Raw genomic sequence first — 23,370 nt, 5'->3', positions numbered from 1 at the left:
GTTATCTACGGAATAAATATTTCATCACAAAAAAATAGAAATAAAATGGTGGTCCTTCATTTCTTTATTCTTCAATTTTATAACATTTTTTGTCAATTATTTATCTATTTTGCTCATTAATGGTCTGTTTAATTCCGTGAGGGTAGAACACCAGCCCAGTAGTCAGCAATTTATCTGTGCTGACATGAATTATCATTGATATGGTCATATATATAAATTAACTGTTTACAAAAAAAATTGAATTTTTGAAATACTAAGGATTTTCTACCTCAGGAATAGATTACCTTATATTTTTAGCTATAACTCTTTTAACAAAATTAAGACATAAAAATAGAATTTCCATTGTTTCCATTTGTATAAATCCTTGTTTCCATGAAAATAAGTTTGTTTCCATGAAAATAAGTTTGTTTCATTAAATTTTAACCTTTTTAACTAAGAACGTGGTCATGTTTATACCTAGGCCGGAATAATAATGGCATTGCCAGCCGGACATATTTTCCTATGAAATTGTCTGGGACATACATTTCATTAAATATATAAATACACAACTCTAGATCTTAAACAGTATCAATAAATAACGTTTAAATTTCCACTGTTTAAATGCTAATGCATGTGATTTAATTCATAAAATATTTTTCATATTTAAATGATGTTTATAAATATCTATGAATATTAATGCTAGTGGACTTGAATTCGTCTGAAAAATTCTGCATGGGGACATAAATTACTAACATCAGACTAAACATATTAGTTAAATTAGTTATGTAAGCATTGCGTTTTTATACTTGTTATGTATGTGTCCGCCTGGGCCAATTTTACCAGAACGAATTTATCTTTTACAATAATGATCAATAATTTGTTATTTTTAAAATAATTGAATTTCCCGCAAAAACTACAAGGAAATCGGTGCCCGGTTTTGTCTGCTACACGTAAGAATTAGGTTAACCAATCAAAACGGGCCACGATCGGTTTCCGGTTCCATCAACGTGTTTGTTGATTATTTCAGCATCACTACTTTCAACTTGCACAGATATTTACTACCAGAGGAATTTAAGTAAAAAAACAGCAAAATGATTGTCCTTGGTAAGTGCTCCAATGATCTTCGGGTAAAATAGTGACAACTTGAATTAAACTTTGCAACGTCGGCAGGTAAATTATTTTTTGGCCACTTTTTTTTTTAAATTTTTGTATAACTTGTCACAAGTTGTCAAATTACAAATATATCGATTTAAATGTTTAATGTTAATATTTTATTTAGACATGGCTTGTCACACTGTGACCGTGAATATGTTGTTAACTCATGTAAAAATAGTTGGGGATTAATTTTAAACAGTCACTGGGGAAAAAAGGGGGGTGGGGCTTTTTTTTTCAGAACAAAAGTTGGTTGATTATATAGAGAATCACTATGAGAGTTTTCTGAATTCAGATAATTCTATTTCTGTCATATAAGAACTAAAGTGGAGTTTTTCTTTATTTTACTGTTATGAAACTGATATTTGATACTGTATACTCTCATAAAGAAATGTAGTCCAAATAATTATGACGTCTTGAAAGGCTATTATAATTTTTTTCTTTGACGCCTTACATCAACGTCATAACGCCAAACTCATATATTCAGTTGGACTTTGATAAGGAATTTACTGCTTTATAAAAACGTTTAGCTGATTTCTCCTCTAGATGCTTCATTTAAGGTGTATAAAATATATTTTTGAACCAAACTCGGTACATTTTGACCAACCTGAATTTCCGTGATAATGTAAAACAATGGTTCCGGAAATTCGGGTTTTACCGAGTTTGGTGTAAAAATTATTTCATAATCTCCTAAAAAGAAATCCGACAAACGTTTTAAAAAATGCAGTCGACATGTTCCCGCCTCGGATGGAATTGTTACTTATATTATTATTTCTGTAGGGATTAATTGGAAATATTTTCGTAAAACAAACACATAAAAGGTAAGAATTTTTATATATGCATTTTGTTTTAGCCTTCTTTGAAATTTGATTGCTAAATTGGGTCTCAAAGTTGAGAGCAAAATATGCTCTCAAAGTCCAACCGAAAATGGCGGCTTCAGCATTATGACGTCGAAGTAAGGCGTCAAAGAAAAAAATTATAATAGCCTTTCAAGACGTCATAATTATTTGGACTAAAAGAAATGGAGAACCATTCATCATATTTAATAAACGTTTTTGTTCCAAATCGCAAGTCGCGGGTTTGTTATGTATTAATGCACATGCGTATAGTTTTCTTGATTTCAAAGGGTATCAGATTGAGTGGTTGCTCTGGATTCCCCGCTTCATTGATTAATTTGAAACTCATGGGATTATTTCTATGTCTGTCTGCTGTTTAGGGTTATTGTTGTTGCATAATTTTAAATTGTATGCATCATTTAAATTATAAAAATAAATGTCCACATCGTAACAGGTTTACCTATAACACCCCTTCAGCCGAAATGGAGTCTTCCATATTATCGTTTCCAGTTGTCTCCCTTCCGGAAGTATTATCCATCAAAATTGAAATACAGTACGTATCGTCAAGAAAAATTAACTCGTTAAATGTCGATAAACGTCTTATAATATTAAGAACGATCTCAATTTAAACAGAGGAACTCGTGTGTACGGAAAGGAGTCATGCCCACTGATTCAAAGGAAATTAATATTTAAAGAGTTAGAAATGGGGTTCCTCCTAGAATTAACAGTGATAAGAAATCGAAGTGAAATACCTTCTTTTATTCTCAGTGACTGCTGTGGAAAGTAAACTTGGAATTGATAGTACAAAAATAAAACACAATAAGTACGTTGCTCATACACTTGTATGGTATTGTATCCGGGATTGGCCATTTTTAAAGTTGAGTGACTATTCTGATTATTACATTTTGCATGTGCAGTTGAATTAGTTTTGAAAATAAATAATACTATCCAGTTGTACCAGGGCTGCCAAAAATGCGTGAGACTCACGCATGAACATGCTTTTTTGCGGCAGTATCCTTGGATCTATTTTTTTCCTCTTTGATCTTTTAAATTTTGGCCAAATCTCACGCATTTGTTTAATGAAAAGTTGGCAGAGCTGCTATACATTCACAGTCTGCACGGTTAGCCACTAGTCCGATGCCCCAGACTAGTAAAATTTCATTCGGACTAGTGAGTTTTTGCAAAACTTTGTTTGGCCAAATAAGAAAAATGTCAGAATATTGGTCTTCGGACTAGTAGTTGAAAAAGTTTTTGGTGCAGACTGCATTCAGTGTTCTAGGATTTTTTTGGCACCTTGACTTACCACGGGTAAGATCAATAAAAAAATTACTTACCCACATCTAAAAGTTAAATCCGCCAACCAATGCGGACGGCGCAAAAAAAACGATTTCTTACTAAATTTGACAAATATGTTATAGTTATTACTATGTCATTTATTAAGAGCTATAATAAATGCAACTGTAAGTTTATTTTCCTCCGACGACAAGAAAAAAAATTGTTTATGTCCCGATTTAAGCACCAGTTATCAATCCGGATTTTCCGATTTTTTCCCAACACCGTGACCGACTTTTAGAATGATAGAAGAATGTGGTCTCTTTTGCGCTTGATTACACCTAGTAAATGAGTGCTTGAATAAAAGCGCCGATAGACATCGACAAAATCTTCGATCTTTTATCAAAGTTTTTTCTCGTGATTTAATAAAAATAAAAAGCAGATATGGGAAAATTGAAGAGGACCGGGAAATTTCAAGAGTTTTTCGGCTTCCCCGAACTTGAAAATTGACTTACCACCGGGTGACAAAGGCTAAAAAATGACTTACCCGTTGTCCTAATCCACTTACCCCGGGTAACGGGTAATGGGAATCCTAGAACACTGTACATGTGTCAATGAAAACTATGGCAATCGTATCCCTCTGAGCATTCTTTTAACATTTGTTGGATACTACAAATCCTTCTGGACATTTCAGTCAATGTCAGTAGGTAAATCCAATGTCAGATATGATTCTGCATCTGGTAAGGCTATAAATCATTTATTAAAGTTTTAAATAGCTTATTTTTCAATAAAGATAAAGATGTAATGTTTAACAATAATCATGATAATATATCTAAAGAAAAAAAAGAAGAAAAAATTATCTAAAAGCAGAACTGCATGTGCCTTGTTCATGTTGTTTAATTTAATAATACACTGTATGTCTTTCATTAAGGTGTTACATGTATTGTGATTGGCATTCGCATGATAAGTAAACTCAGTGGAGTCAAAAAGACTGAAAGTAGTTTAAATTTTATTTTTAACATGTGTTTAAAGTAATTGGATTATTCATTTCATTTTCAAAACATTTGAAAATACTTAACTTCCTTTGCTCACATGTCAAACCCTGTTGTGATAGACACGATACAATTGTAATTTAGTGCAATGACAAGTTTTGTATAGAATTATTAAAATCTATAATGTAGTTATTTTTCTTTGTAGTATTGGCAGCCTTGTGTGCTGGTGCAACAGCCTTCTACTCCAGTGGGGATGGAGTTGTAGATCTTACCCCATCAAACTTTGACCGAGAAGTTGTTAACAGTGATGCTTTGTGGATTGTTGAGTTCTATGCCCCATGGTATGTATATACTGATATATAACTCGTCTAAACATCAACCCAACAATGTTAGATCTGTAAATTTGCTTTCGCAAATTTGTGGTTCTTCCCTCGCCGGGATTCGAACCCATGCTACTGTGATATCGTGACACCAAATCGCCTGCACTGCAGCCCTCCCGCTAGACCACACGACCACCTGAGCTCTTAAAAATAGAGCTTTCTCTGGCCGTGTGTTACCTTTATATATATACCTTTATAAAACAATGAAGACGAAAAGATGCAATATGCAAAAAAACCGACTAAACCTGATTAAAAAAAGTAATTATCATGCTTGACCTTCTTGTGAACTTAGAATTCCATTACAACATGTACAATGTGTAATATATGGTCTACTTTGAGATACGCATTTTTTTCTCTAATTACACAATGAATTATGTTGTGTATCATGTGTATGTAGCCTCTTCAATTTGCATGATCAAATTTTAAAATGTGATATTCTGATAATATTATCAGACTTTTCAGATCACATTAAAATTTGTCCCTTTCAGGTACTTGTATCTGATAACAAATCTTTGATTCAGGAATCATAAAAGAATCTGCATATTTCATTATACGTTGTTATTGGTTTGGTGTCTCCTTTCAACATAAAGTTTAGGAAAAATATAGTATGAAAATATCTCATATTAGATTATGACAGTGATTTCCATTACTGTTTTAACATTTACATATATTTTTACCTATACAGGTGTGGACATTGTCAATCTTTAACACCTGAATGGAAAAAAGCAGCTAAAGCACTCCAGGTAAGAGAATAATGTGACATGCAATATATTCCTGATAGTTACTTAATTTTCATTGGTTTTAAGATTTAAGGTCTATTAATTCAATGATATGTATACTGTAAATACACAGAAATTATTGTGTGCATTAATTATTGCGATTTTGTAATTTTAGACTTAAACATGTTAAATGCAATTTTAAATTTTGGGATATCGTGAAAAACCCTGTTTATTTCATATACAACAAATTAAAATGTGTGTTTTAATAATATTGTGATTATAACCCTGTCGTATTTTTCGCAATAATGAAACATTGCAATAATTTCTAAATTAACAGTACTTTGTCTTAAATGATCATGATATTTGTATTCGAAACCGTTGTAAATGTCTAATCTACAAAATATAGATTTATAAATAAATACAATTTAGATGCAAATTTTTAATAAAGATTATTAACCTAAAGTATAAATTCTTTAGTATACAGACATGAAAGTAATTTTACAAGCCCATGAAGCCTGTGCTGGTGGCCTGTGACTGATATTGAAGACTGCTATTTGTGTTAGTTTATAAAGTGGCCAAACACATTTTAAAATAATTTTCAGTTTCTCAATCTATCCTTTGTTCTTACATTTTCAGGGTGTGGTCAAGGTAGGAGCAGTGAATGCAGATGACCATAGAGAACTTGGAGGAAGATTTAGTGTTCAGGGCTTCCCTACCATTAAAATATTCGGACTTAATAAGAACAAGCCTGAAGATTATCAAGGTTAGTGTTTTTTACACTTGAATATGAATCAAACGTAAACTTCAACACAGAAATTAATTTTTGATTATTTTAAATTCAGAAATTCCTTTTGAGTTCCTCTGGGTTTTTTTTCATTCAAAACGCATTTATTACTTTTCAATTTTCATATTTTCATTAAATATATCATGTGTATATTAATCATATATTATTAATTCAATTTCATCCTTTTTCTTATTTCTGAAATGATTCTGAAAATCAAATGAAAATGATATGATTTTTATACAAAATATAAACAATGAAGAAAACTTCTGATGTTCTGTTTCTACCCAATTTTGAAATGCTTGAATCGTGCACATTTTTATGCCCTGCAACATTTCTTAGAATTTTTAGTCCAGACTAATACAAAAGATGATTAACATTTCAGGAGGCAGGACTGCTGATGCCATTGTAAACTCTGCCTTAAGCAAAGTACAATCAATGGTGAAAGACAGAATGGCGGGTAGGGGTGGAAGTGGTGGTTCACGTAGCGGTGGTGGCAGCAGTGGAGGTGGATCTCAGGTGAATAATCATACAATGTGAAGGACAAGTGGAAAGATGGAGTGGGATTCAACAGTTGTGGAATCAAAGCACTATTTAAAAAAATGTTGTTCCGTTTTAAATACTCTGGATCTTAATTTTAACAGTTATTTCTTTTTAAATTCTACACATAGAATTCATTGGAACAAAGTTGCAAAATAAATGTACATGAATTCTTCAATGTTCTCTAAAGGGCCTAATGGCACTTAGCTAAGATTTAACAAAGGAAAGCCTTACTTATAAATGTACTTTGAAATAGAAAATCAGTGCTATTTCAAATACCAAGTTTCTATTTGAAAATTCTAGAAAAAGAAGTGTGCTCTCCCCAGAATTTTCAAATAGCACTGGTTTTCCAAAATAAATAGCACTATTGGGTTTTTATACTCTATACATTCTATATAATATTATCCAAGAAAGTACCATGGTGCTTTAAGGTCCCCAGGGAGAACATTAGAACACAACATAAAATAATTTAAAATTAGGTTGATGAAAGTTTTTATGAAAACTATTTTTCTTATCCTGTAGAAACCAGACCCAGGTGCAGTGATTGAATTGACAGACAGTAACTTTGAAGATTTGGTTATTAATGGTGATGACATGTGGCTTGTTGAATTCTTTGCTCCATGGTGTGGCCACTGTAAAAATCTGGCTCCACATTGGACACAGGCTGCCACACAACTGAAAGGGAAGATTAAAATGGGAACTCTAGATGCCACAGTCCACACAGTTATGGCCAACAGATATGGGGTAGGTATTTTGTTCGTATGCCTCATTTTCCATATATGGATGATGAAATCTTTTGTTTTAGGTCTGTATGTCCGTCCTTATCTTGTATCAGGTAGGTTGAAGTTTTCGTTTAAAGAACTGTACCATGACATGTGTGGTCACATATGCATGGACCTGAACCTTAGTAGACGTAAATAAAAATAAGGAGATAGGCCAGGGGTATGATTGCCAATAAGACATCTATCCAACAGAGTAAGAAATGAAGTGGTAGAAAGCAATGGTTATAGGTCAGGTGTTATTCTAAATGTTTATTTAATCAATGTTACTGGTAAGAAATTATTCTGAATGTTAATTGAATAAATGTTATTGGTTAGAGATTATTCTGAATGTTAATTAAATAAATATTATTGGTTAGAGATTATTCTTAATGTTAACTTAATCATTGTTATTGGTTAGAGATTATTCTTAATGTTAACTTAATCATTGTTACAGGTTAGAGGATATCCAACAATTAAAATGTTCCCAGCCGGTAAGAAATCTGAGAGTGATGCACAGGAGTATGATGGTGGAAGAACAGCTTCAGATATTGTAGCCTGGGTGAATGACAGATATACTGCTAACCTACCAGCACCAGAAATATATGAGGTAGATAATAGTGATTATTCCAACTAACCAGAAAAGATCTTGTTTCTCAATTAGGAAAAACTAATGATGGACGTTCAAAAAGCTTCAAATACAATACAGATATATCTCTATTTCAATGTAAGATCAATAGAAAATTCAATATAACATGTATTAGTCATTATTTCAGTGTAAAATTTTAATTGAAATAAATTCCACAGAATGACGTTATCTTCTATGGCTCCTTAACTGAGTGACGACACAGATATGCTTCCGGCATCAATTATATACTTTAAATTCAGAAAATAATGCATGCATTTATTATTGTAATTTGAAAAAATGGAAATAATCTAAGTTTATTTATTGCGATTTCAGTGAAATCAGCATAAAGATACGTATCATACATGTATATATAGCTATGCAAGTTTTTGTTATTAGAATTCTCACCACATGGCATTATTCACAAATTAAAAAAAAATCACAATAATTTCTGAATTTACAGTACTTGGAAGTTTCTGGCTTCTTGACCCTATCACAATGTAAAACAACTTAATAACATTTTTCAACACGCAATGTGACCTTTGTTTTTCTTGAATGACATGTCAATACATTCAAATATCAAAATTTTAGATTCCTTAGGTACAGACCGGGAGATCAAGAATTATATGCTGTTATCCAATCAAAACCATTGATACAAAGTAATTGCATTAGAATTATTTCTCTCTTGTCCCATTTCAATCCTGTGTGCAAGTGCTCAGTTAGCTCAATGTGTTAAGAGACCGAACTGTATTGAAATGTTTTACACAATTGATACATATTTAATATGTGTTTTTATGTTATAGCTTATTGTTTCTTTTTTTGTAGATTACAACTCAAGATGTATTTGACAAGAATTGTCAAGAGAGCCAGCTCTGTGTTGTTGCAGTCCTCCCTAACATTTTAGACTGTCAGTCAGCCTGTAGAAACAAATACATAGCAACATTGAAAGTTATGGCAGAAAAATACAAAAAACAACAGTGGGGGTGAGTAAGAAGAAGGGAAATAACTCTTGTTGTTGCAGTCCTCCCTAACATTTTAGACTGTCAGTCAGCCTGTAGAAACAAATACATAGCAACATTGAAAGTTATGGCAGAAAAATACAAAAAACAACAGTGGGGGTGAGTAAGAAGAAGGGAAATAACTCTTGTTGTTGCAGTCCTCCCTAACATTTTAGACTGTCAGTCAGCCTGTAGAAACAAATACATAGCAACATTGAAAGTTATGGCAGAAAAATACAAAAACAACAGTGGGGGTGAGTAAGAAGAAGGGAAATAACTCTTGTTGTTGCAGTCCTCCCTAACATTTTAGACTGTCAGTCAGCCTGTAGAAACAAATACATAGCCATGATAGCAGCATTGAAAGTTATGGCAGAAAAATACAAAAAACAACAGTGGGGGTGAGTAAGAAGAAGGGAAATAACTCTTGTTGTTGCAGTCCTCCCTAACATTTTAGACTGTCAGTCAGCCTGTAGAAACAAATACATAGCAACATTGAAAGTTATGGCAGAAAAATACAAAAAACAACAGTGGGGGTGAGTAAGAAGAAGGGAAATAACTCTTGTTGTTGCAGTCCTCCCTAACATTTTAGACTGTCAGTCAGCCTGTAGAAACAAATACATAGCAGCATTGAAAGTTATGGCAGAAAAATACAAAAAACAACAGTGGGGGTGAGTAAGAAGAAGGGAAATAACTCTTGTTGTTGCAGTCCTCCCTAACATTTTAGACTGTCAGTCAGCCTGTAGAAACAAATACATAGCAACTTTGAAAGTTATGGCAGAAAAATACAAAAAACAACAGTGGGGGTGAGTAAGAAGAAGGGAAATAACTCTTGTTGTTGCAGTCCTCCCTAACATTTTAGACTGTCAGTCAGCCTGTAGAAACAAATACATAGCAACTTTGAAAGTTATGGCAGAAAAATACAAAAAACAACAGTGGGGGTGAGTAAGAAGAAGGGAAATAACTCTTGTTGTTGCAGTCCTCCCTAACATTTTAGACTGTCAGTCAGCCTGTAGAAACAAATACATAGCAACATTGAAAGTTATGGCAGAAAAATACAAAAAACAACAGTGGGGGTGAGTAAGAAGAAGGGAAATAACTCTTGCTGTTGCAGTCCTCCCTAACATTTTAGACTGTCAGTCAGCCTGTAGAAACAAATACATAGCAACATTGAAAGTTATGGCAGAAAAATACAAAAAACAACAGTGGGGGTGAGTAAGAAGAAGGGAAATAACTCTTGTTGTTGCAGTCCTCCCTAACATTTTAGACTGTCAGTCAGCCTGTAGAAACAAATACATAGCAACTTTGAAAGTTATGGCAGAAAAATACAAAAAACAACAGTGGGGGTGAGTAAGAAGAAGGGAAATAACTCTTGTTGTTGCAGTCCTCCCTAACATTTTAGACTGTCAGTCAGCCTGTAGAAACAAATACATAGCAGCATTGAAAGTTATGGCAGAAAAATACAAAAAACAACAGTGGGGGTGAGTAAGAAGAAGGGAAATAACTCTTGTTGTTGCAGTCCTCCCTAACATTTTAGACTGTCAGTCAGCCTGTAGAAACAAATACATAGCAACATTGAAAGTTATGGCAGAAAAATACAAAAAACAACAGTGGGGGTGAGTAAGAAGAAGGGAAATAACTCTTGTTGTTGCAGTCCTCCCTAACATTTTAGACTGTCAGTCAGCCTGTAGAAACAAATACATAGCAACTTTGAAAGTTATGGCAGAAAAATACAAAAAACAACAGTGGGGGTGAGTAAGAAGAAGGGAAATAACTCTTGTTGTTGCAGTCCTCCCTAACATTTTAGACTGTCAGTCAGCCTGTAGAAACAAATACATAGCAACTTTGAAAGTTATGGCAGAAAAATACAAAAAACAACAGTGGGGGTGAGTAAGAAGAAGGGAAATAACTCTTGTTGTTGCAGTCCTCCCTAACATTTTAGACTGTCAGTCAGCCTGTAGAAACAAATACATAGCAACTTTGAAAGTTATGGCAGAAAAATACAAAAAACAACAGTGGGGGTGAGTAAGAAGAAGGGAAATAACTCTTGTTGTTGCAGTCCTCCCTAACATTTTAGACTGTCAGTCAGCCTGTAGAAACAAATACATAGCAACATTGAAAGTTATGGCAGAAAAATACAAAAAACAACAGTGGGGGTGAGTAAGAAGAAGGGAAATAACTCTTGCTGTTGCAGTCCTCCCTAACATTTTAGACTGTCAGTCAGCCTGTAGAAACAAATACATAGCAACATTGAAAGTTATGGCAGAAAAATACAAAAAACAACAGTGGGGGTGAGTAAGAAGAAGGGAAATAACTCTTGTTGTTGCAGTCCTCCCTAACATTTTAGACTGTCAGTCAGCCTGTAGAAACAAATACATAGCAACATTGAAAGTTATGGCAGAAAAATACAAAAAACAACAGTGGGGGTGAGTAAGAAGAAGGGAAATAACTCTTGTTGTTGCAGTCCTCCCTAACATTTTAGACTGTCAGTCAGCCTGTAGAAACAAATACATAGCAACATTGAAAGTTATGGCAGAAAAATACAAAAACAACAGTGGGGGTGAGTAAGAAGAAGGGAAATAACTCTTGTTGTTGCAGTCCTCCCTAACATTTTAGACTGTCAGTCAGCCTGTAGAAACAAATACATAGCAGCATTGAAAGTTATGGCAGAAAAATACAAAAAACAACAGTGGGGGTGAGTAAGAAGAAGGGAAATAACCCTTGTTGTTGCAGTCCTCCCTAACATTTTAGACTGTCAGTCAGCCTGTAGAAACAAATACATAGCAACATTGAAAGTTATGGCAGAAAAATACAAAAAACAACAGTGGGGGTGAGTAAGAAGAAGGGAAATAACTCTTGTTGTTGCAGTCCTCCCTAACATTTTAGACTGTCAGTCAGCCTGTAGAAACAAATACATAGCAACTTTGAAAGTTATGGCAGAAAAATACAAAAAACAACAGTGGGGGTGAGTAAGAAGAAGGGAAATAACTCTTGTTGTTGCAGTCCTCCCTAACATTTTAGACTGTCAGTCAGCCTGTAGAAACAAATACATAGCAACTTTGAAAGTTATGGCAGAAAAATACAAAAAACAACAGTGGGGGTGAGTAAGAAGAAGGGAAATAACTCTTGTTGTTGCAGTCCTCCCTAACATTTTAGACTGTCAGTCAGCCTGTAGAAACAAATACATAGCAACTTTGAAAGTTATGGCAGAAAAATACAAAAAACAACAGTGGGGGTGAGTAAGAAGAAGGGAAATAACTCTTGTTGTTGCAGTCCTCCCTAACATTTTAGACTGTCAGTCAGCCTGTAGAAACAAATACATAGCAACATTGAAAGTTATGGCAGAAAAATACAAAAAACAACAGTGGGGGTGAGTAAGAAGAAGGGAAATAACTCTTGCTGTTGCAGTCCTCCCTAACATTTTAGACTGTCAGTCAGCCTGTAGAAACAAATACATAGCAACATTGAAAGTTATGGCAGAAAAATACAAAAAACAACAGTGGGGGTGAGTAAGAAGAAGGGAAATAACTCTTGTTGTTGCAGTCCTCCCTAACATTTTAGACTGTCAGTCAGCCTGTAGAAACAAATACATAGCAACATTGAAAGTTATGGCAGAAAAATACAAAAAACAACAGTGGGGGTGAGTAAGAAGAAGGGAAATAACTCTTGTTGTTGCAGTCCTCCCTAACATTTTAGACTGTCAGTCAGCCTGTAGAAACAAATACATAGCAACTTTGAAAGTTATGGCAGAAAAATACAAAAAACAACAGTGGGGGTGAGTAAGAAGAAGGGAAATAACTCTTGTTGTTGCAGTCCTCCCTAACATTTTAGACTGTCAGTCAGCCTGTAGAAACAAATACATAGCAACTTTGAAAGTTATGGCAGAAAAATACAAAAAACAACAGTGGGGGTGAGTAAGAAGAAGGGAAATAACTCTTGTTGTTGCAGTCCTCCCTAACATTTTAGACTGTCAGTCAGCCTGTAGAAACAAATACATAGCAACTTTGAAAGTTATGGCAGAAAAATACAAAAAACAACAGTGGGGGTGAGTAAGAAGAAGGGAAATAACTCTTGTTGTTGCAGTCCTCCCTAACATTTTAGACTGTCAGTCAGCCTGTAGAAACAAATACATAGCAACTTTGAAAGTTATGGCAGAAAAATACAAAAAACAACAGTGGGGGTGAGTAAGAAGAAGGGAAATAACTCTTGTTGTTGCAGTCCTCCCTAACATTTTAGACTGTCAGTCAGCCTGTAGAAACAAATACATAGCAACATTGAAAGTTATGGCAGAAAAATACAAAAAACAACAGTGGGGGTGAGTAAGAAGAAGGGAAATAACTCTTGTTGTTGCAGTCCTCCCTAACATTTTAGACTGTCAGTCAGCCTGTAGAAACAAATACATAGCAACTTTGAAAGTTATGGCAGAAAAATACAAAAAACAACAGTGGGGGTGAGTAAGAAGAAGGGAAATAACTCTTGTTGTTGCAGTCCTCCCTAACATTTTAGACTGTCAGTCAGCCTGTAGAAACAAATACATAGCAACTTTGAAAGTTATGGCAGAAAAATACAAAAAACAACAGTGGGGGTGAGTAAGAAGAAGGGAAATAACTCTTGTTGTTGCAGTCCTCCCTAACATTTTAGACTGTCAGTCAGCCTGTAGAAACAAATACATAGCAACTTTGAAAGTTATGGCAGAAAAATACAAAAAACAACAGTGGGGGTGAGTAAGAAGAAGGGAAATAACTCTTGTTGTTGCAGTCCTCCCTAACATTTTAGACTGTCAGTCAGCCTGTAGAAACAAATACATAGCAACTTTGAAAGTTATGGCAGAAAAATACAAAAAACAACAGTGGGGGTGAGTAAGAAGAAGGGAAATAACTCTTGTTGTTGCAGTCCTCCCTAACATTTTAGACTGTCAGTCAGCCTGTAGAAACAAATACATAGCAACTTTGAAAGTTATGGCAGAAAAATACAAAAAACAACAGTGGGGGTGAGTAAGAAGAAGGGAAATAACTCTTGTTGTTGCAGTCCTCCCTAACATTTTAGACTGTCAGTCAGCCTGTAGAAACAAATACATAGCAACATTGAAAGTTATGGCAGAAAAATACAAAAAACAACAGTGGGGGTGAGTAAGAAGAAGGGAAATAACTCTTGCTGTTGCAGTCCTCCCTAACATTTTAGACTGTCAGTCAGCCTGTAGAAACAAATACATAGCAACATTGAAAGTTATGGCAGAAAAATACAAAAAACAACAGTGGGGGTGAGTAAGAAGAAGGGAAATAACTCTTGTTGTTGCAGTCCTCCCTAACATTTTAGACTGTCAGTCAGCCTGTAGAAACAAATACATAGCAACATTGAAAGTTATGGCAGAAAAATACAAAAAACAACAGTGGGGGTGAGTAAGAAGAAGGGAAATAACTCTTGTTGTTGCAGTCCTCCCTAACATTTTAGACTGTCAGTCAGCCTGTAGAAACAAATACATAGCAACTTTGAAAGTTATGGCAGAAAAATACAAAAAACAACAGTGGGGGTGAGTAAGAAGAAGGGAAATAACTCTTGTTGTTGCAGTCCTCCCTAACATTTTAGACTGTCAGTCAGCCTGTAGAAACAAATACATAGCAACTTTGAAAGTTATGGCAGAAAAATACAAAAAACAACAGTGGGGGTGAGTAAGAAGAAGGGAAATAACTCTTGTTGTTGCAGTCCTCCCTAACATTTTAGACTGTCAGTCAGCCTGTAGAAACAAATACATAGCAACTTTGAAAGTTATGGCAGAAAAATACAAAAAACAACAGTGGGGGTGAGTAAGAAGAAGGGAAATAACTCTTGTTGTTGCAGTCCTCCCTAACATTTTAGACTGTCAGTCAGCCTGTAGAAACAAATACATAGCAACATTGAAAGTTATTGCACAAAAATACAAAAAACAACAGTGGGGGTGAGTAAGAAGAAGGGAAATAACTCTTGTTGTTGCAGTCCTCCCTAACATTTTAGACTGTCAGTCAGCCTGTAGAAACAAATACATAGCAACTTTGAAAGTTATGGCAGAAAAATACAAAAAACAACAGTGGGGGTGAGTAAGAAGAAGGGAAATAACTCTTGCTGTTGCAGTCCTCCCTAACATTTTAGACTGTCAGTCAGCCTGTAGAAACAAATACATAGCAACATTGAAAGTTATGGCAGAAAAATACAAAAAACAACAGTGGGGGTGAGTAAGAAGAAGGGAAATAACTCTTGTTGTTGCAGTCCTCCCTAACATTTTAGACTGTCAGTCAGCCTGTAGAAACAAATACATAGCAACATTGAAAGTTATGGCAGAAAAATACAAAAAACAACAGTGGGGGTGAGTAAGAAGAAGGGAAATAACTCTTGTTGTTGCAGTCCTCCCTAACATTTTAGACTGTCAGTCAGCCTGTAGAAACAAATACATAGCAACTTTGAAAGTTATGGCAGAAAAATACAAAAAACAACAGTGGGGGTGAGTAAGAAGAAGGGAAATAACTCTTGTTGTTGCAGTCCTCCCTAACATTTTAGACTGTCAGTCAGCCTGTAGAAACAAATACATAGCAACTTTGAAAGTTATGGCAGAAAAATACAAAAAACAACAGTGGGGGTGAGTAAGAAGAAGGGAAATAACTCTTGTTGTTGCAGTCCTCCCTAACATTTTAGACTGTCAGTCAGCCTGTAGAAACAAATACATAGCAACTTTGAAAGTTATGGCAGAAAAATACAAAAAACAACAGTGGGGGTGAGTAAGAAGAAGGGAAATAACTCTTGTTGTTGCAGTCCTCCCTAACATTTTAGACTGTCAGTCAGCCTGTAGAAACAAATACATAGCAACATTGAAAGTTATGGCAGAAAAATACAAAAAACAACAGTGGGGGTGAGTAAGAAGAAGGGAAATAACTCTTGTTGTTGCAGTCCTCCCTAACATTTTAGACTGTCAGTCAGCCTGTAGAAACAAATACATAGCAACTTTGAAAGTTATGGCAGAAAAATACAAAAAACAACAGTGGGGGTGAGTCAAGGCTTCCAAAACAGTCATATATTGATATTCCAGACATGTGTATAATGGTCGATAAAAGTCTGGTTGGGCAAAGCATGAAACTGTCATCTACTTTTTAGTTTTCACTACTTTGAAATTTCTTTAGAGACGGTCATTTTAACATAATTCACAATCTTTTTGACCCAACCTTTCACCTTTAACAGCCACACATATCCCGTTATAAAATTGCCATGATCATGAGGAGAGATTGGGAAACACAAACAACACGATATATATTAATGACTATGTAATAGAAAAATAATATATGACTAACAAAAACAATATCCCCAAAAAATGTAAAATACAAAACTGAAATGTGCTCCTGTATTTAGAAAATAGTTTTCAACTTATTAATAGATATGCATTTAATGTTGTGAAAACTTTTTTATTAGCTCAATTATCACAAGATAAAATCAGACTTCTTGTTTCAGATGGCTGTGGACTGAAGCTGCTGCACAACCAAATTTGGAACAGACTTTAGGTATTGGTGGATTTGGTTATCCTGTAAGTATATGTTTTTGGTTTCGTGTGAAAACATAAATTGCACAGGTTTTCCCATATACTGTTCCAAAAAATTCAACACTAAAAAAAACAGAAGGCTGAAAAAAAAATATGAAGGATATAGCTAACACTTCTCTCTTGTATTAACACTTATTAAATGAATCAATCCTTTTTGAAAAAGAGAAGAGGTGTATGTTGTGGACACCATGTTACATACGTAATATACACCATAAATTGAATTGGGAACCAGCTGAAAATGAATGACAATGTAATCTTTTGAATAGTATTATGAATTTATTGATATTCAAGCTTTGAAAATACAACATGAATAACAATGAAAAGCAGAAATTGTTTTTGAAGTATCAGGTCATACTTCAAGACACAAGATTAGAGAATGAGTTACATGTTACCAGCTATAGGCTGTTCAATATATAAAACATGCTTTAGCCTATACTTAGGGAAGGTACATATAATTGACAAACTTTGGGTATTTTTGTAGAGTGAAAGTGTTAGAGAAATTCTAAATGTGCCTATTTACATGTAGATGATTATCCCACTTATCAATTATCAAATTGGATCCCAGGGCGCAAGTCATGTTTTATTAGAAGAGACCTTGGAATAAAAAGGAGATAATTATTAGTGTAGACTGGATTACTCAATGGTTTTGAATGAACAAATTTCTACATGTATGTTTTCAAAAGGTTTTACTGTACTAGCTATCAACAATATGTTTTATATAATTCCAGGCAATGGCAGCTGTTAATTCAAGGAAAAAGTTATATGTTTTATTAAAAGGACCATTTACAGAGATTGGTATTAATGAATATTTAAGGTATGTTCATGCATCGTTGACATTGTAATGGAATTTGATGCGACTGTCATACAAGTGAGAGGTTTAGCTAGCTATAAAATCAGGTTCAATCCACCATTTTCTACATTAGAAAATACCTGTACCAAGTCAGGAATATGACAGTTGTTATCCATTCGTTTGATGTGTTTGAACTTTTGATTTTGCCTTTTGATTTTTGATTTTCCTTTTTGAATTTTCCTCGGAGTTCAGTATTTTTGTGTTTTTACTTTATATGTATCCATCTAAATAGAAATTTCAATACACTGTATACAATTATTTGCATTGTCAGGGGTAAAAAAACAACCAATTATATGGCGAACATGATTAATGCAAGGTTACAAATTTAGACTTATGAATAAACATTCAAAGAGAGGCGAAAGATATCTGAGTGACATTCAAAGTTATAAATAGAAAACAAACTGACAACGCCAGGGCTAAAAAAGAGAAAGACCTACTGTCAAAAAACACAACATAGAAAACTAAGGAATGTGCTTGTTTGCAGGTGGTCTTAGTTTGGCTGCTTAAACGAATTGATCGAAATTCACTTCTTATATAGGTTAAATTTGGAAATATTAATGATTTTACTACTATTATTTTACCTATTAATGTTCAATTTCTTTTCATCCAGTTTGATATATCCAATCGTATCAAAATGTGTAGCAGTAAAAGCTTTATTCTAATACAATGTTTTCCATTGCTGTATATCTAAAAATATGTATAAATTTCAGGAGTTTATCCTATGGTAAAGGATCAACAGAACCATTAAAAGATTTACCAAAAGTAGATAAAACAGAGGCCTGGGACGGCAAAGATGGACAGGTAAGAACCTACATTTCTCACTTATTCTATTTTGGGACAGTGTGAATATAAGTAAAATGAGATGATGGATGTTTGTCAATAAGACAAGCATGTTATGATTACTTTGAAGAGACAGTAGATTATCTACAGAAGGGATGACAATAAAAGACTGCCAGCCTGAAATTGCAGGCAGTGCATATGAAATAGTGGCAGATTCCTGAAAGGGTTACAATTCCCCTAAAGATTATAATATTGTTTTTCTTGCCTAAATGTTATAAATTTCACTTCGCAATAGTTGTGATTTAACTATTAACTTTTAATTCGAAATTTGGTTTTTTGGCATATCACATTAAAAATTAGGGAAAAATTACCCCTTAATTATGCATAATTTGTACTTTAGCATCTGTTGTGGTCAAATTTTCCATAGTTAAAAAATAATTTTTAGCATAATTTACTTAGACCACAACCCTGATCTAAATTTTGTTTGTATCCTGAAATTTATGGAATTAATCAAATCATTGGCACTTTTTAGTTAAAGAACATTTTGGATTGTAGATTGTGTCCAAGCTTTTCCTACATGTCCTAAAGCTTTAGATAAAAAAAAAAAAAAAATATGCACAAAATCATTGTATTTTGACAATATATCCAAAATGTGCCAACTCTGAAGCCCATAATGTACATTGTAGTCTTATGAATGATTTGTTTTACCCAGTTTTAAAACTTTTGAAATATGTTAAATAAAAGTATGACTTTTCTCATATGTTATGATAAAGTTGAAATTCAACAATCAAATATTTCTTAAATGCAAATTAAAGTGATTATTTTATCTAATTACAGTTACCAGTAGAAGATGATATAGACTTGTCGGATGTAGAATTAGACGATTTGAAGGATGAATTGTAATACAACTAATTGTAGAGGAGTTCATGTTTGTTTGCTCATTATTTTACGGAGGATTTGATCATCAGATCATGTAAAAGTCACTATGTAATACTGTAAATTCAGAAATTATTCCATGCATTTATTATTGAGATTTTGTCATTGTAGACTATATTGGGATTTCAGTTTTTGCGATATTCAGAAAAATACTGTTTTGTTCGTACAAAAAATTTCAAAATGAAAGTTTTAATTATTGGGAAATACAAAGTATTCACACAATAATTTCTGAATTTACAGTTCTTAACAAACCAGCTGTTAAATGAAGTTATTGAGCACATCATTTTCCTGTTGTTAGAAGCAATGATTAGTTTTTTGGTTGCTATCTGAAAAATATAAGTGGATGTGTTATCCAATTTTATTAAAAGCTACTATAAAATTAATTTGCTATATTTTTTATACTCTATTTACTCTTTGATTTGTTACTTTGCTTTTTTTTCAACTTCATGCAGTTTAAGTTTTAGTCAGAACATGGTCAGTGTTACCTAGTTTTGAAGTTCAGTTGCCTGTTTATTAGATTTTGATTTTTGTAAATGACTAATCAGGGAACAAATATGTGACATTCAGTAACCCTCCCCCTTTTTGTTCATGAAATCCGATATGCAAGGTCATAATTGTGTATAAAAGGAACACATGTTTTATTTGTTCATTGATACTTGTTTTGTTTTCTTAGGTTGTACATGCAATCTGATTCTGAGATAGAAACATTTTAGTCATAAAAAATTAGAAAGCAAAACCATTTGTTGTTGTCTATTTAAAGCTGTTGTCTTCTATGAAAATAAAGCACAAGTAGATTTTGCATATATTCTAAGCTTATGTCTTCTGTGAAAATAAAGCACAATTGTAAGGCCATGAAAATTAATTTTAAGGTTAAAGTCTTCTGTTATTTTATTTAAGAAAAAGAACTAAATTGTTAAAAAAAATATATATTGTGGATTCATCATTGTTCATGGATGCCAATCTTGTTTTTGTTTAATGAAGAAAAACGGTTCTAAAAAAACTAAAGATACCTGGATCCTTTATGTTTATGTATTGAAATGTTGCAATTGGACCCCCAGCATTGATCTTCTTGAAGACTTAAACTCGAGAATTAGTTTTATTTAGTCTGAATTATATGATGATCATTTTGCATGTGTATGTGAATGATTATAGCACTTGTTTATATGGTGAATGTTTGTATGAATGATTTAAAGACATTAAATGTTGACAATGAAATATGTGATGATTATATGAATAAATAAATTATTTTTTAAAACAAATGTTTTTACTTTAATTTTTGTCGAGCCTGCTACTTTTGTCTCAGAAAGCTCGACATAGATAGTTTTGGTGGTTGTCCACATCTCAGATACTATAAGCAAAAGGTCTAGTACATTCGGTGTATGGAAGGACTTGGTGTACATGTCCAACTGGCAGGTGTCATCTGACCTTGACCTTATTTTCATGGTTCAGTGGTTATAGTTAAGTTTTTGTGTTTTGGTCTATTTTTCTTATACTGTATGCAACAGGTCTGCTATATTTGATTTATGGAATGATTGTAAGGTATAAATGTCTAGCTGGCAGTTGTCATCTGACCTTGACCTCATTTTCATGGTTCAGTGGTCAAAGTTAAGTTTTTGAGTTTTGGTCTTTTTTTCTAATACTTTATGCAATACAGTACGCCCAGAGAGTATGTAATCGCGAACTCTAATCACCGATTTCCGAGTGTAGCGGTGTGACACCGCGAATCACGGATTATACTCCCAATTTCCTCCAAAGATTCTCTCCCAACACCGCGTGGCTGTTAATTGGTTTATTGCCCATCGGATGTTCTGAAAATTAATGACGCGTGACAACATCATCGGATTAGCCAGATTTATTACCTTTGTACATTTAATCGATCTTGATTGCACCTGTGTGCTTTAAAATACGTTATTTAAATGTCCTTTCATTGTCAGATAAAAGTGTGACATTTCTATTTAAAATAAGATTATTATTCTTGTATGTATATGCCCATGTCATTGTACAGACGTATAAAACACTTATTTTGTATTTTCATTATAGTCCGATCAGGTCATAATTTTTGTTTTTTTCAACAAAGACGATTTTACCACAATTAGAACCTTTTATGACCTACTCAGTGAGCAATATTCGGTTCATTAATAGTTCAATATTATAAAATTAATATCAACTGGCTTAAAACAAAATGATGTTTTTACGGTAATTTGTCCAATCTAAATTAAACCCAAGAGTTAATTTATCGGATCAACAAGTGAACTCTGTTACTTTCAATTTATTTTGAAATGTAAAATATTATGTTTCACTACCTCCGACTTGAAATATTTGAATTTTAAAAAGAAACTGTAAAGTGACAAATAGTTTTGTATGCAATGTGGCAGCCCTATATTCATAAATACTGAGAAGACAACGTAATAATCACAACCTTATTTAATTATATGGAGAAAAGAAATCATGTGTTTTTAATCTGTTATTGATCTTTAATTATTTAAAATAAAATTGGATTGGCGCAATCCGTAGTTTACTGCTCGTTAAAACTCATCGGCGAAATATAAAAAGAAGTAGTTCAACAATTTATACAATAGAATATTAAAATGAAATTATATCGTGTTCTACAAGAAAGAAATATGTAAAAAAAAAAATAGATCGGATTTTAACGATCGACAAATTTTCACAGAGGTCTCTACCAACGCCCATCATGAACATGCATCCTGTTTTCATATACCGTTAATATTGTTGACTATAGACGTATAAATAATGTCCGGTTTCATGTCCTCTGTTGACTGAGAAACGTAAAAATAAAAGGCTGATGTTGGTTTATTCAGAAAAGGAATATAATTTAGAATCCGGTTAATCAATTGTAAAAGGACCTTCTAGAGCCTCAATCTTAACGCACACAAATGTATGTCAATCATTACAAAGCAAGTTTAAACCTTGAATGAACTTTCCCACGGTTATCCAGAAAGGTCACCTGAGTTAACTGTTACATGATACTATTTCCCGCCAAATAAAAATCTCGTGGACACAATTGATGTCACTATTTTTAGCATTCAATATTGTGAGCGAAGTCAAGTTCAACCACGCACTGTTGATCACTGAGTTGCGTATTGTCTTCCCACGGCAATTTATTGGTTTAGAAATATTTAAAGATTACTGTTCTAAATACAACACAAGAGTTTACATTCATTGTGCGTAAATGAATATTATGCAACGACGATTTGATGCAGCTATAGAAGTATTCCTGTTGTAGCCGAAATGTATTATTTATCCTAAAGTAATGCTAACAAATTGTGAAGAGAAAATGCCGTAGACTTATTAAGCATAGCGAATTGTGAATAGTATTTTCTTTTTTTCTTGCATATACAAGTTTAAAGGCACGTAATTTTCTTTTTTTCTCACATTTTATAACTTCAGCGTTAATTTCCGTCTATTTTCGCAAGTTATATAAATTACCGATAAAAAGAACAAGAGATCATAATCAAGTATAGATTTTTTTTTTATAAAACTTTACTGCAATTGAAAGCATTAACAACAATCTTATGCTTTTTAAAACTTTTATTTTGTAATCGTAAAATGGAAATGGAAACTTATTAGCATAACAGATAGTGAATAATATTTTCTTTTTTACTTGTATAAAAAACTTTGAGACGTGTAATTTTTCTTTAAACTGTCCTAATTTATTCAACGTTAGTCTCCGTTTATTGTTACACAATTATATCTCTTTTAGTAAATTAAATATTTATTTACTGATAAAAAACGGAAGTCAAAATCAAATATAGTTTTTTTTTTTAACTTGATTTAAATGTACAGTGTAATTGAAAGAATTAACAACAACGTTTTGACTTTTATTTTAATCTTTCATTTGTTTCAAGCAATCAGATATAACCTGATAATCAATAGACAGGAAATACAATTGTTTAATTACATTAGAAATCTCGCATACCTTGACTGTCGAGTGCCGGCATAGATCAGAAGGATTAGGGCAATTAATTACCTGGTGTGACACCGCGTCACTCCAGACTGGGAGAGATGTCGCTAATACAATAAACAAAAGGTAACGGATTTACGCGGAAGTCGGAGGGAATACTCCCAAATTTCTCCGACAATTTAGGGAGTGATGTCGGAGTTTCCTGGTGTCACACCAGCAAAAAACTCGGTGTTTGGAGTTTGGGATGGCTTTCGCGAAAATTGAACTGTAGGTCAACTATATTTAGTGTATG

General features: G+C 33.4%; 1 protein-coding gene across 1 annotated transcript; it reads left to right on the top strand.

Annotated features, from left to right (window-relative positions):
* Positions 1-946: 946 nt before the first annotated feature.
* On the top strand, positions 947-19,892 carry LOC143055467 (protein disulfide-isomerase A6 homolog). Its single transcript, XM_076228617.1, has 12 exons — positions 947-1,083; positions 4,437-4,572; positions 5,297-5,354; positions 5,967-6,093; positions 6,497-6,630; positions 7,174-7,395; positions 7,867-8,019; positions 8,860-9,017; positions 16,503-16,575; positions 17,319-17,404; positions 18,151-18,241; positions 19,058-19,892. The coding sequence occupies exons 1-12, from the start codon at positions 1,071-1,073 to the stop codon at positions 19,121-19,123; spliced, it is 1,317 nt and encodes a 438-aa protein (XP_076084732.1). The 5' UTR covers positions 947-1,070; the 3' UTR covers positions 19,124-19,892.
* The last annotated feature ends 3,478 nt before the right edge of the window (positions 19,893-23,370 follow it).

Source organism: Mytilus galloprovincialis, chromosome 12 (assembly GCF_965363235.1).
Source record: "Mytilus galloprovincialis chromosome 12, xbMytGall1.hap1.1, whole genome shotgun sequence".
Lineage (NCBI taxonomy): Eukaryota > Metazoa > Mollusca > Bivalvia > Mytilida > Mytilidae > Mytilus > Mytilus galloprovincialis.
The sequence above is the reverse complement of the archived record's forward strand: the minus strand, read 5'-3'. Positions and strand labels throughout refer to the sequence as shown.

What these genes read in the sequence shown, in the direction of transcription:
- LOC143055467 (XM_076228617.1), top strand. An exon ending in CAAGCCTGAAGATTATCAAG is followed by an intron (nt 6,094 to 6,496) that starts GTTAGTGTTTTT and finishes TTAACATTTCAG; the next exon opens with GAGGCAGGACTGCTGATGCC. An exon ending in CAGCACCAGAAATATATGAG is followed by an intron (nt 8,020 to 8,859) that starts GTAGATAATAGT and finishes CTTTTTTTGTAG; the next exon opens with ATTACAACTCAAGATGTATT.